This window comes from Curcuma longa, chromosome 20 (assembly GCF_044706935.1).
Source record: "Curcuma longa cultivar G26 ecotype Majalengka, Jawa Barat chromosome 20, ITB_CL_G26_1.1, whole genome shotgun sequence".
NCBI lineage: Eukaryota > Viridiplantae > Streptophyta > Magnoliopsida > Zingiberales > Zingiberaceae > Curcuma > Curcuma longa.
In genome coordinates, this window is record NC_133880.1 from 126,099 (window position 1) to 139,624 (window position 13,526).

Consider the following 13,526-nt stretch of genomic DNA (forward strand, 5'->3'; position numbering starts at 1 on the left):
AGGCCAGAGCAAGGAATATGGGAAACGGTATAGGTTTCGATACCCGTTCCTGGGTGATCCTGGAAACGTAGTAAACCATGCTAACTATACTGGCAAAAATCCGTTACCCCCAATGAATTAGTATGAATTATTGACTGTCCCGGGGCATAAGTGAGTTGGTTACGACGTAGCAGATTTGTAGAAAAGGACAAGGGTTATCCTGATGGTAATATCCTCCTGCGTCGTAACCAACTACACTTTCTCGTACTTTCTCGATTTACCTCCTCACAGATGGTCGCGGGGCCGACCGTGTGGGGCCGCTAAGGTGGCGGATCCACCTTATACAGAATAGTATGAATTATTGACTCAGTTAATCTCACCCTAAATTCTAAATCCTAAATTCATCTCAACCATTTTACTGATTTTACATGATCAACTTCATAATCATTTATAAAAAAATAAATTAAAAAATTATAATTGACCACTACATAAAAGAATATTATTTTAACTTCGTCAAGATTCGATCCTTATTCACTTTAATAAATCCGTTGATTAATAGGATTCAGATGAATATTAACTATAAGTGAGATTAAATGATTTACTTTCTGCATGAGTTTTACAAATTGGATTAGGATGTTTAAGTCAAAAGGATTAGGATGTTAAAACTTAAAGGAGTTAAATTTTATATTATTTAAATGTATTTATATGATAATCGAGTGAATTAAAATTATAAAATAATAACTTTAAATTTTAATTTAAATTTAACTTAAATTTGAATTATTAAAATTTTCAATTTAAACTTCTTTGCTTATTTATTGATAAGTATAGTGTTGACCAAGGTGAAAAAAATTAATTATAAAAATTAATTTTTTGTTATTCAAACATCTCATTATACGATTTTGACTATTTACATATTAATATGAATTGAATAATGAAATATATAAAGGAATTAAGATTATCCTTAAGTGTGCTTTTAACATAAAATCTATGTTCTAAACCTCCAAGCTTATCTGAGTCCTACTCAAATCACCCAAGGAACATGATTGGACCCAATTAAATTAAATTTTAATAAATTAATTTTAACTTAGTTAACTCTTAATTAGTTAAAATAATTTATTAAGCTCATTCTATTCCACTAAAAATACAAGATTGCACTATTAATCTAATTAAAATTATTAAAACTTATAATCAATAAACATATTATTGATCAATCTAACATATCACCCATGTCGATCAATTAAAATATCTAAAATAGGGTACCTTGAGTAAAATGTGTTTATTAGATATTCACAATCACTCAACTTTCATCTTCTATTTGATAATCTCATGTGATCTCATTACATCAATAATTAACAATTAAAGTTGAATTACTAAACTTAGATTTTACTATCTATTAGAAGAACTCATGAGTTATGGTTATACATATTAATTAAGTGATGAATTCTATATTGCAAATACATATTCTTCTTTATTTCACTTTAATTTCCAAAACATCGAGACATTGACCAATAGTCGGATCTCACCCATTGATGTGTCAAAAAATTTCAAGTTAGCAATCGAAGTTCATTATTTGCTAAGATTAAAGTGTTATAGGACAATCAAATAAAATTAGCAATTTTATTACTAAGTCAAAGATAGACTTCAATAAAATTGAGACGATCTTATAAAAATAAATAGTCCGTGTTTTTTTATTAATCATGGACAATTATTCTTTGACAAGAATTATAAATTGAATCTTTCTATGTTTAACAACTTAAACACTCAATTTATAATCTTATACAATCCATGAACACATAATGCTCAAAACAATATTATTTAAGTTTCTCCCACTTGTCTTAGAGCAATGAGATATGTCTAATATACCCATACTCTGAATACGTCCCTCAAAACTTCCAATTGATAATCTTTTAGTGGAAGAATCAATAAGATTTTTTGCAAATGCTATCTTGCACACTATCACATCTCCTCGTTTGAGCGATATATTTAATTAGGTAATACTTTCATTCAATGTATTTTCTACGTTGATGGTTTCTAGGCACTTTTGCATTTGCCGCTACTCTACTATTATCACAATACAAAGTAATGACTTCTGATGAAGAAACAACCTTGAGGCTTAGCAAAAACTTTTTCATGCATACGACTTCTTTTGTTGCTTCATAAGTCGCCATGTATTCCGCTTTCATTATAGAATCAACAATACAAGATTACTTGATGCTCCTCCGGCACCACCACCTAGGGTGAACACTAACCCTAGGTCTTTTCCCACAAGTGGTAGGATTCTGGCATTGCCCTTCTCCCACAAGCGGTAGGAAAGGGGACAACGTCTTTTCCGACGGAGACATTCTCCGGTGGAAGGCTGTGGGTGGAAAGAGTCCAATCGTGTGTCGGCGACAGCAACAAACAGAGAAAAGGAAACTAGGGGTTTTAGCTTCATTCTCCTTCAATCGCAAACATGCAAGAATAGAGCTCTCGTTCTTCCTCTCTCACACGCGGTGGTAGAGAAATCCGGCGACGTCAAGCACTACTCTTCTCCACACAGCCGATGTCAGTTCCTCCGGCGAACAATCCTACGACATGAAGGGAGAAGTTCAGTGTAGCACCTTCTTCGGCTTGTCCTCCAACAGAACAGGCTTCTCCGGTGTAGGCTGCGGGGGGAAAGCGCTCGAGTGAGCGTCGATGGCGGCGGCAAGCACAGAAGAGGAGAAGAGAGGGTTCTGACCACGAGGAAGAAATCGAAGGGAGTCAGCACTCGTGCTCCAGCGGATGACGCGAGGGAGAAGGGAGGCAGTGAGCTGCTCTACTTCAGGGAGAACACAGATCGCAAGGGCAGCTAGGGGTGTCCATCCTCTGCTACTCACAACCCTCCACGGCCGACTTCCTTTCAAACGTAGCCGTCGCGGTTTTCTCGCCGGCGTACGCGGGCGTGAGAAGGAATCACGGGCGGCGTCCGTCGGTTCTGCCAGACTCGGGCGCCGTGAGAGAGATGAAGTCACGAGAGAAATCGGGTGGTCGGTGCGGGGAAAAGAACCGGAGGAAAAAGAAAACCCAATTGAACCTGACCGGAATCTAAGGTTTACTATAGCAAACCTGTTCAATTTTGATTCACTCGATTCAATGATCAAACGATCTCCGATTTGATCCAAACCAATTTTGTTCAATTCGTCTTCGCAAGATGAATCTCCTCATTTCTTTTATTTTGCTAAAATAATTCCATTATGAATCAAACCAAGTTGGTTCAACATCGAATTATTTGGTTTAATAACCAAACCACCTCCGATTTGAATAAAATCAATTCCGTTCATTTCATCTTCATAAGACGAAGTCCATCATTTTGCTTTTATCTGGTTCAACCAGACTTTATTCTCTCAAATTGAGAATCAAATTCTCAAATTCATTTTAAGTCCTTCGGAAAACTTATAGTGTGTGTGACTTAATAGGTTCCCGGTTATATTTGTCATCCGTAATTAACCATTAATTACAGAATAATTATGAATGACACCTAGTAGTACATCATGATATCCAATTGATCAGAAAATCAACGATTAATTCTAGAATATTTCTAAACCTTTCAACAGCTTTAATGAAACTTACCTCGTTCCTTTCACCGTCTTATACCCGCTTAGTTCAGGACATGGTCTGTATTTGTCAATCCCCACTAGGCTGACTACGTCACACCTAATCCAAGCTGCTTTCTTGTCCTATGAATTCAAGTTACTTATACATGTATCCAAGAGTATCATACCCTTGAGATGTGATGCTTTTGCCAAAGATTTCCAATAACAATCCTAACAAGCGGTCGTAGGGTATACATCTCTTTTTACAAAGAATGGTGAATCCTCTGTAGGCTATTCAAACACCTTCGAGCACTTCGACTTATACCCAATCATTTCGGGTCCACACTTCATCGGAGATGTCTACTTAAGATGTCAAAGTATAAGTCTCCATGACCAAGGTGACTTGAATACCGCAAGTCCAAGGAAACTCACACTTAAGCTGTAATGAGATCTTCATTGACATATGTATAGAACCATATAAAGTCTCAAGGCATGCCACTTCAATGAACTAGTTATCTTTAACTAGCATCCATGCTTAACTCTCAACATCCAATATCTCCAGCAGTGAGATCGGCTGCTTGGTAAACTAAGAAGTTTAAAATGTGTTAGTCTCGAAAGAATCAATGACATCCATGCTAATCAATTCCTCGACTAGGGATAATTTCAATACATTCATAATTGCATATGTAGAGATGCTCACTAGTTGTGATCTAATCACAAATTCTCTCATGTTATGAATTATATTGCGGACATTCAGTAAATGAGTTTAAGATCTAATCAAATACATAAAGAATGTGCACTCAAATAGTAAATTACTATTTATCCAATAAATATTATAACTGTAAGGCAATTGTCTTAGGATACCTCTTAAATATAACAGACTCTCACTTGACCTAAGGTCAATCACTATGGTATCCAATACCACTCGCCTCTATTTGTTGCTCAAATTTACTTTGAGGTTGAAATTAAAGGATCCATAAGGTTCCTTTTAGTGAGATTCTTCTCGATTTGCATTTCTCTTCTACTAACAATTTTATAATCAATTGATATCGCCGAAGTATGTGTTTGGATCGATGGTGAGACCTAGGTTCCATCGTCTGCGCGATTGTTCCATTATTGTCAAAGTAAACAGTTAATGTTTCAACAATGATTGGAACCATTCTAAGTTCAATGATGAACTTCCTGATCCAAACCGCTTCATTTGCTGCTTCACAAGCTGCAATGGTATCTTATTTGAAACACTTCCAACTTATTGCGCCGACTTAGAATCATCCTTGTCTGTTTAGTAGTTGGCATCAATAAACCTGCATGTGACCATAGCACCTTCTACATGCCACTATTTACAACTAATTATATCACGTAAAACTATTTTACGCATATGCCTTGCACTATCAGACTCTAATACTACTGTTGAGATCGTCCTGGTGCAATATGCGCATTTACACGTTTCAAAAATGTGCACAATAAAAATAAATAAATAATTAAAACTAATTATTACAACACATACATACAAATACAGGATATAACAGTGTATAAGACATGACTAGAAATTAAAATTTTTAGAATAATAAATAATTCTATGTGTACTTGATAGATGATGTTAAGCAGTGTTGGCATCAATTGAGTGACCCTTGTCGAAGTTCTTCCTCTACTAGTGATCCACGTGAAACTCTCGTCTGAACAACTTCCTAAGTCATGAGTCGCATCACCGTCTTCGGTGTTAGTATCGATGGAATTAAAATATCTCCACAATGGTATGATATTGTCTACTTTAGGCCTAAGCCCTCATGACTTTATTCTTGGGCTCTCCCCAAAAGGCCTCATACCAATGGAGATACTTTCCATCCTTTTAACCCCATGATCTTTTCCATGTACTTTAGATGTGGGACTATGTTTGCACCCTTGCAACCCAACAATCTCCCCCTCAAACAAAGGACTACAGGCCCCCCTCAACGTCGTTTTTGATGTCTGAATCCTCAATCCACCAGGACTTTTTTGCCCCTCGGTTCACCCTGTTAGGAAGTATACTGAAAAGACTAGGTCTTTAGTATATAAACATTTATGAAATAAAGTATCATGTTTTGGTCAAATGATTGTAATAGTGTATTTTGCAATAAAGTCCTCTTAATTCACATTGTAGATAACTTGGTGTCTGTGAGACACAGAAGACCATGATTATCAGTCCCTTGTGAATTATAAACTAAGGCTCACAACCAAGATGGCGTTGGACAAACCATCGGGAACGGTTGTAGTGTAATTCAGTGACTGTCTGTCTTGACTGTAGAATTACACTAGTGCACTTTGTGTGTATTGAGTAGGACCATTGAGGTTGTTCGATTTACTCTGACTCACAAATTGAACAAGACCTCTGTTATTATAATTATGCACTCTTAATCCCGATGTAATAAATGGGCACCTATAGTTAGTAGTCATTGCTTTGATTTACCAAAGGGTGAGATCTTTCCGTCAGATCAAATATTCTCGGTAAGTTGGGTGATGTTACTATCTATACGGTGTGCCATTAATTATAGAAGGAATCCGTGTCCCAGTAGGGCTGATGATGTCCCCTTGGAGAGCTCATAAGGATTGTCAAGTCAAATCTTGCAAGTGGACTTGGTCCGGCTGACAATAAGGTTGAGTGGTACTATTCAAGGTCTTAGATGTCGATTATTGAGTTGTCAGTGAACTCAGATAATTGACGGACATACGATATCTTAAACATGGGGAGCAATGCATAAAATAATAAGAAGGAACCCATAACGTAATTTGGGGATTAGATTGGTAGTGCAATAATGATCCTCTAGTGGAATGGATCGTTATTGATGGATGTAGGTGTGTATTCGGGGTTGAATACGGGATCCGAAATCCATCAGAAGGCCAGATCTAATACCTCCTCGAGGTCCCCGCTGTAGCCTAAAGACATCTTCAAAAGGATGCAATCAAACGGATGAGATTAGTTCTCAGCCGTCGGATGAGATTTAATCTCAACCGTTGGATGAGATTAGTTCTCGACCGTAGGATGAGTATGGATGAGGTTAACATAATTATGCTCATGTAATATAGTAATGTATAAGATCAAAAATATATACATAATTCACACGCATCAATATTATTGATTAAACCTAATTAATTAATCATTATCCAATTAATTATTAATCAATCTTAAGTTAATTCTTATATTAATTACTTTAATTAACACATCCCTTATCGTCTTCTTCTCTGAGGTTGGTTGCAACCGACCACGATGGTGGGACGGGGAAAGGCCGACAGTCGACGAGGATCAAGGCGGTGGTCAAGGAGGGCTTGGGTGTGGCACATGCTGAGTGGTGGTGAAGCTCACGGCGAGGAAAGGAGAAACGACGAATAAGCTCACAGAGGGGACTAAAGAATCCACGAATGTCTGTGGGGTTGTTCTCTGGCTACACGCAATGGGGAAAATGAAGTGTTGACCAATGGGTGGGTTGGGCATTGCGGCACGAAGAGGACAAGCGTTGAGGATTTGGGAGAGAAGTAACTTAGTGTTTGATTAATCTAATCAAGTCCTATGTTTAAATAGGATTAATCGAATGGTAAATTGATTTAATCAACCCCTTTGATTTAATCAACCCCTTTGATTTAATCAACCCCTATGATTTAATTGATCCCTATCGATATATGTATAATTGTATAAATATGAGGACTTGGAAATTTGAAGAAACCTAACCAACCTATTCAATATAATTTTGTTTCGATTTATATTTTAATTGCCTAACCATTTAATTATTATTATTATTTATTATTGTCATTATTATTATATTTATTATTACTATTACGTATGTTTTTTTGTATATACGACATTCTCTCCCACTAATAAAAATTTGATTTTCAAATTTACTTACCTAGGTGAATAAATGAGGATATCAGGTTCGCATGTTGTCGTACTCCCAAGTAGCCTCTTCATCTGAATGCTATTGTCATCCAACCTTTACTGGCCAGATTGTCTTATTCTGTAGTCGACATTTCTTGCGATCTATGATATGAATAAAAAAAATTCCTCATAGATCACGTCTGGATGGAGCAAGACTGACATATTCTTCAAAATATGAGTAGGATGTGGTACATACTTTCACAATATGGAAGATATTATGTACTCCTACAATGCTTTGTTGACTTTGGGCTTTAACAATTGTTGTTGAATGGTTTGCACTAATTCAGCATCTCATTGGATACTCTCTGTGGGTCCAAGAGTTATCATTCCCTAACTTCTTCCTATGGAGTAGAGGATCCATAAGCCCTGCCATATAGAACCTCAAAGGGGGGCATCAAATAGTAGAATGATAGCTATTGTTATAAGCAAATTTCACTAAATGTAAATGATCTTCTCAACTACCTCTAAACTCTATTACACATGCTTGCAATAAATCCTCTAGTGTTTAAATAATGTGTTATGATTGCCCATCTGTCTAAGGGTGAAATGTCATACTAAAATGGATTTTTGTACCCATGGCTTTTTGGAAACTCTACCAAAATCATGAGGTGAAACATGGATCTCAATCATTATACTAACCATGGAATCTGATCCTATAGGATAATTTTACTAATCAGTCCAATAAGCCGGTCTTACAAATCGGTAGGAAATGAGTAGACTTGATTAATCGGTCAACGATTATCCAAATTAAGTCATGACCGTTTTGGGTCTTGGGTAGCCCTACCACAAAATTCATAGTAATGTGTTCCCACTTCCATTCAAGTATGATAATTTTCTAAAATAATCTGGCTAGTCTTTGATGCTCTACCTTCACTTAGTGACATACTAAGCATCAAGCTACAAAGTCCAGAATATCTCTTTTCATACCTTTCCACCAGGAGCATTTTAAGTCTCGATACACACGAGTACCTTCCGGGTGAATAGCGAATCTTGATTGATGTGCTTCCTAGAGTAGATCTTCCTTAATTGAGTGTGCCTTAGGAACACATAACATTCCTTGAAATTGAATGGTTCCATCTGCATCGTGAGAAAAATATATCTTCAGGATTGAATCCAATCCACTACTTACAATGTAGTAATTCCCTTATGCTTTTGCTATAAGGAGTCTTCATGTATGCTCAAGTGTGTATGTATCCAGATATAGTGTGTATAGTAGTGATGTTGGATAGATATTTGAGTAACCCTAAACTGGATCACTAGAAAATAGTAAAATGTGTTATGTGATATTTGCAAAGAACAGAGGATCTTATACTCACATATTGAAGATCTGATCACTTGGAAGTGATTGGATATTTAAACCCTGACTTTGTTCGGTGCTTGGATAGTAGAAGATTAACTTCAAATTATATATTCATACAAGTTGGAGAAGCTATTTCTTGAAAAAGTGTCAAATAGATACTCATAACTACTTCCACCATAGAAGTAGAATTTATAGCATATTATGAAACATTTAACCATAAGATATGACTGCGGAATTTTATCACAGGGTTGCAGATTACTGATGGTATTGAGAGACTATTGAGGATAAACTATGATAATAAAGTCGTCAAATTGTATTCCAAGAACAACCATAGCTCATTAAAGTTTAAATATATCGATATCAAATTCTTAACAATAAAAGAAAGAATTCAGAGTAACTAAATATCAATTGAGTATATTAGTACAGACTCAATGATCGCTGATCGACTCACCAAGGGTCTACCACCCAAGATGTTCATAAACATTTGGATAGTATGAGGGTTCTTCTTTTGAATAAAATACTCATTTAGTTGGAGTTTGTATTTGTTCATTTATGCTACAAGTTGATTGACACATATAGATACTATAATTTAATGGTTCATTATACATACTAAGGTTTAAAGATACATATATGTATTTTATTTTGATAACTCTGAATCATGATTTACTTTAGTTATTTAGCATATGATATTTGTAAATATGATTTTAGACCCTTTTGGGTCATAAAGAGAACCAAATGAAATAGGTATGTGTAGATCATATTTCATGTAATTTTTATGTTACACACTCATATCAAATATATATCATTAGTAGCATTGATATTATAATTATTGGTTGGCCTTGTTACATGTATGATAATAATGACCACTTTAATCTTATACTAATAAGGTTAATGGATCAGATTGTTATAAAAGATATTTCTATCACAAAGTGACATTGTTGAACTCAATTAAAGATATTCAACTATTTATTATGTGTGGAATCACATATAGTCTAAGTGGAAGATTGTTCAAATTTATTTCTCTATATGTGGGCTTACATGTTTAATTCGCAAAATATGAATTTGCCATTAAGACTTAAGCACACTATAGTAATCTTATTAATGTATTAATCATAGGCTAAATTAATTGATATGGACATTGTGTGTGGAGGCCTATTGTCCGATTTGTGTTATCTCTGATGGGTTGATACAATAAATGGACAAAGTATATAAAGGGTTGGGGTCCCAACAAGGTAGGGTGTCTCGATTTAGGTTAGATTTCGCAACCATTCTTCTTTAAATTGTTGTACATCAATGAATCTAGTTTCTAATTGTTCCGAGACTTTGAGAAATTCATACACAAAGAAAAGAACAAATCGTGCAATTCGATCAGCGACTAGATCGTTGTGGCAGAAAAAATCACAAGTTTTGTGGGTGTCTTCGATGCAAGATTGGCAAGAATGTGGCAAGTAGTGGGACAAACTGGCATGGAGGAAAGGCCATCATGGAGGATGAATGAACAAAATCAATAATTCATGCTGAACAAGATTAAGAAACAAATTTTGATATTGGATTAGGAATTCAACACTACTTTCAACTGATGCAAAATAGTATCCTAACTTGGTTCAATTAAGATTCCGTCATTATAAGACCTAATTTAATTTTAAAGATTATACTAAGTTTAGCCACTATAATATATATTTAAGGAACTAATAAAAATCTTAAACGCTAATTTTATTTTGAAAAAAATTTTCAATTTATCTTCAGTTTTACCAATTGGATCTTGATTTTGATCTTTAAGCAACCACATATGATAAACAAAAGTCTCCGGAAAGGAAATTTTTTTATAGTAATTTCCTATTTCTTTTGCACAAAAGAGCCATGGATCTTAGAAATGATGAGCGCAATATTTTGTTCCGACGCCGTGATATCAGTGGCGGCGGCATCACACAGAAGAGAAAGGTTTTTATCAGACAACTACAAACCTTTCCAAAATCAAACAATTTTTTTAAAAAAAAAAAAGTTCCTTTATAGCAACAAATGCAAATCAATCCCGAGCAGAATCTGGCGATCGACTGCTTTTATTCATGGGTGGAAGCGTTGATGGCAATTGTGGCAGGTGATCTCCAAGCAGCTGGAGTTCACTCTGGTGGCTATCTCCTTCATCCTCTCCACCTTCTCCATCTCTTCTCTGGCTCGCTCCCAGATCAGTCTGGATCGCGCGAAGTCTTTCTCCGCCAACTCCAGCTCCCTTCTCGTCATCTCCCTCACTCTCTCAGCGTAAGCATTCTCCAGAGTGACAACTCGAACCTGCTCCTCACTCTGTCGTCGCTTCAGCTCACATCTCGTTGATTCCTCGTTCGAAGATGGACGCAAGCTGCTGGTGCTAATCGACAGATCGAGGTTGAGCAGAGGATGGTCGGAGATCTCATTTCCCATGAAGAACTTCTTTGCTCCGGCTTCCTCCATGGATCGGAAAGAGACGCAACCGAAGAGTAGGAGTTGTGTTACACTATATACCGACTTCCTGTGGCTACTTTACCGGCATGCCCATGCTGTCATGGGTGCCTTTAACACCTTAAATATTTTGGTGCGATCATATCAGCGTTCACCCAACCGATATCGCTTATGCTCCTTGCAGGCAACAGGCGTGCTCATACTTTGCTTTTGCCTCCAGGTTTTGGCACTTTATGGGTTGGCACTTGGCGAATGGCAAGGTGAGGGGGTGCCATAATTGCATGGGCACGTGTACCAGTTGGAAGACAGGTCCTGTGTTTCTGGCTGAAGCTTGACAAGAAGAGGAGCAACTTCTACGTCTCACCAATCCCAATGAATGATGTCACAGATGAATTGAAAGTCCAAATCAGTAGTTGGTTCAAGCTCTCTCCATTTCGGTTTCCTTGGGTTTCGTTGCGTGTGTAATCTTCCTGGGGATGGTGCTCCTTCTCCGTAATTAGATTTGGTATACAGTATCAGGATTTAGCTCCCATCTGACGACAATATTTTGAATTTTCTCTCTTTTTTTTTTAACAAAATTTATCATCACAATCTCATATAATCAATTCTATGACTATCTATAAAAAAAATAAATTAAAAAATTATGCTTAATCATATAAAAAGAAATATTACTCAATTTAGTCAAAATTTAAATCCTTATAGTCTTCTATAATTCTATCAATCATAACCAATTTAATTATGTTTTAAGAGCAACCTTTTACAATCTGAACAGGATATATAAATTCTCATTTTTCATAAATAGCGAGCTGAATTTTTAAGGAGACATTTGTTCATTTTATGTTTCATAATAATAAATTAGACAAAAATCCAAAAGTCGCATCAATTATCTGAACCACAAGTCTCTTAATTCATCGCTTGTGTCTTTGCTACATTTTTTTTGGCCTACTAAAGTAATTAATTAATTGGCAAGGTAATTCGTACTTTTTTCTCATGCAAAAAACCGGATCATGTTCCTTTCTTGAACATTTTAAAATGTCCCAAACCTTTGCCGATGAATGATTTTTTAAGTATTAAAAAAAAATCTTTTTTAGATTATCATCTAAAGAATAGACTATAGGAAAACCTTCATTTAGCTATGAAATTTATTTTCATCACCAATAAAATTTTTAGAGATAAAAATTTATTTCCGTCGCTAACTCATCATTAACACCTCAGTTTAGCTACAACGGTAGTGACGGAAATAAATATCCGTCGCCATTTTATGAATAAAAATAATAATTTCCTCGTGGGAAAATGATTTAGCGACGACATTTTAGATTCCGTCGCTAATTAGCGACGAAATCTAAAATGCCATCGATACATAGCGACGGAATAGAAAATTCCGTCACTATTATCACGATTTTTAGGGTTCCAAACTCTTTTCTTCTCTCCTGCGCGAATAGAACTACTCTCCTCTCTCTCGGTGAAATTCTACCTCATGGCGATCTGCTCACTCTCGACGTCCTCTCCTCCCGGCGACCTCTCCTCCGGCAAAGTCCTTCGGCTAACTGACCTCCCTCGGCGCGCATTCTCTCCACCAACCGTTAAATTTTCTCTTCCGGCGAACTCCTCTTCTAGCTGCGTTCTCTCCACCGACAGCTAAATCTCCTTTTCCGACGAACCCCTTTCCGACGAACCCCTTTCCGACGAACTCCCCTACTCCAGATCCTCTACTCAAGGTATATGATCAGGTGCTGTGCAGGGTTAATATTTCATAAAAGATGTACCCCTAGATCCGGCTCATGCTGTTTAGGGTTAATGTTTCATAAAATTTTCATAAAGTTTCACAGGTTAAAAGAATTGCTTGCATGTGTCTTTGCTTGTATGACTTTTGGTAAATCTTGCTCATGTTCCTTTCTTATACAATAGATTATTTAATTCTAGCTTAATTATATTCTTTATGTATTAATAAACCATAGTCTTGATATTGGATTTTTTTTTGATAGTATGAAATTGATGATATTGTAATTTGCCCTAGTGTTATAAAACTGGTTGAATTAAGTTGAATAAAAATTAAATACTAAAATAATTTAAGCTGTAGTTTGGTGACACTTTCTAAGTTTAAACTCAATTAAGCATCTTAATATAAAGTTTGAATTTGTCTTAGAAGGAAAATATTAGGTGACAACTAGACATTCGAATGACCATGAAATTACCTGAAACTAACTGTTTCCCATGGTTTTCAAGCTATGAACATCACAATCACCAGATTATTTTTTATGATTTTATTTCTGTCCACTCAACTAAAGAGCTATTAATTGAATTTATTCTATTTAGGGTTATAGGACTAAGTTGAATCTTTAGTTTATAC

General features: G+C 35.9%; 1 protein-coding gene across 1 annotated transcript; it reads right to left on the minus strand.

Moving 5' to 3' along the window:
* Positions 1-10,804: 10,804 nt before the first annotated feature.
* LOC141813088 (uncharacterized) lies at positions 10,805-11,188 on the minus strand. The gene has a single exon (XM_074700983.1). It carries the CDS (start codon positions 11,186-11,188, stop codon positions 10,805-10,807), a length of 384 nt encoding a protein of 127 aa, XP_074557084.1.
* Between the last annotated feature and the right edge of the window lie 2,338 nt (positions 11,189-13,526).

Bases quoted from the DNA above. Each gene is read 5' to 3' on its own strand.
- LOC141813088 (XM_074700983.1), bottom strand. From the start codon at position 11,188: ATGGAGGAAGCCGGAGCAAAGAAGTTCTTCATGGGAAATGAGATCTCC.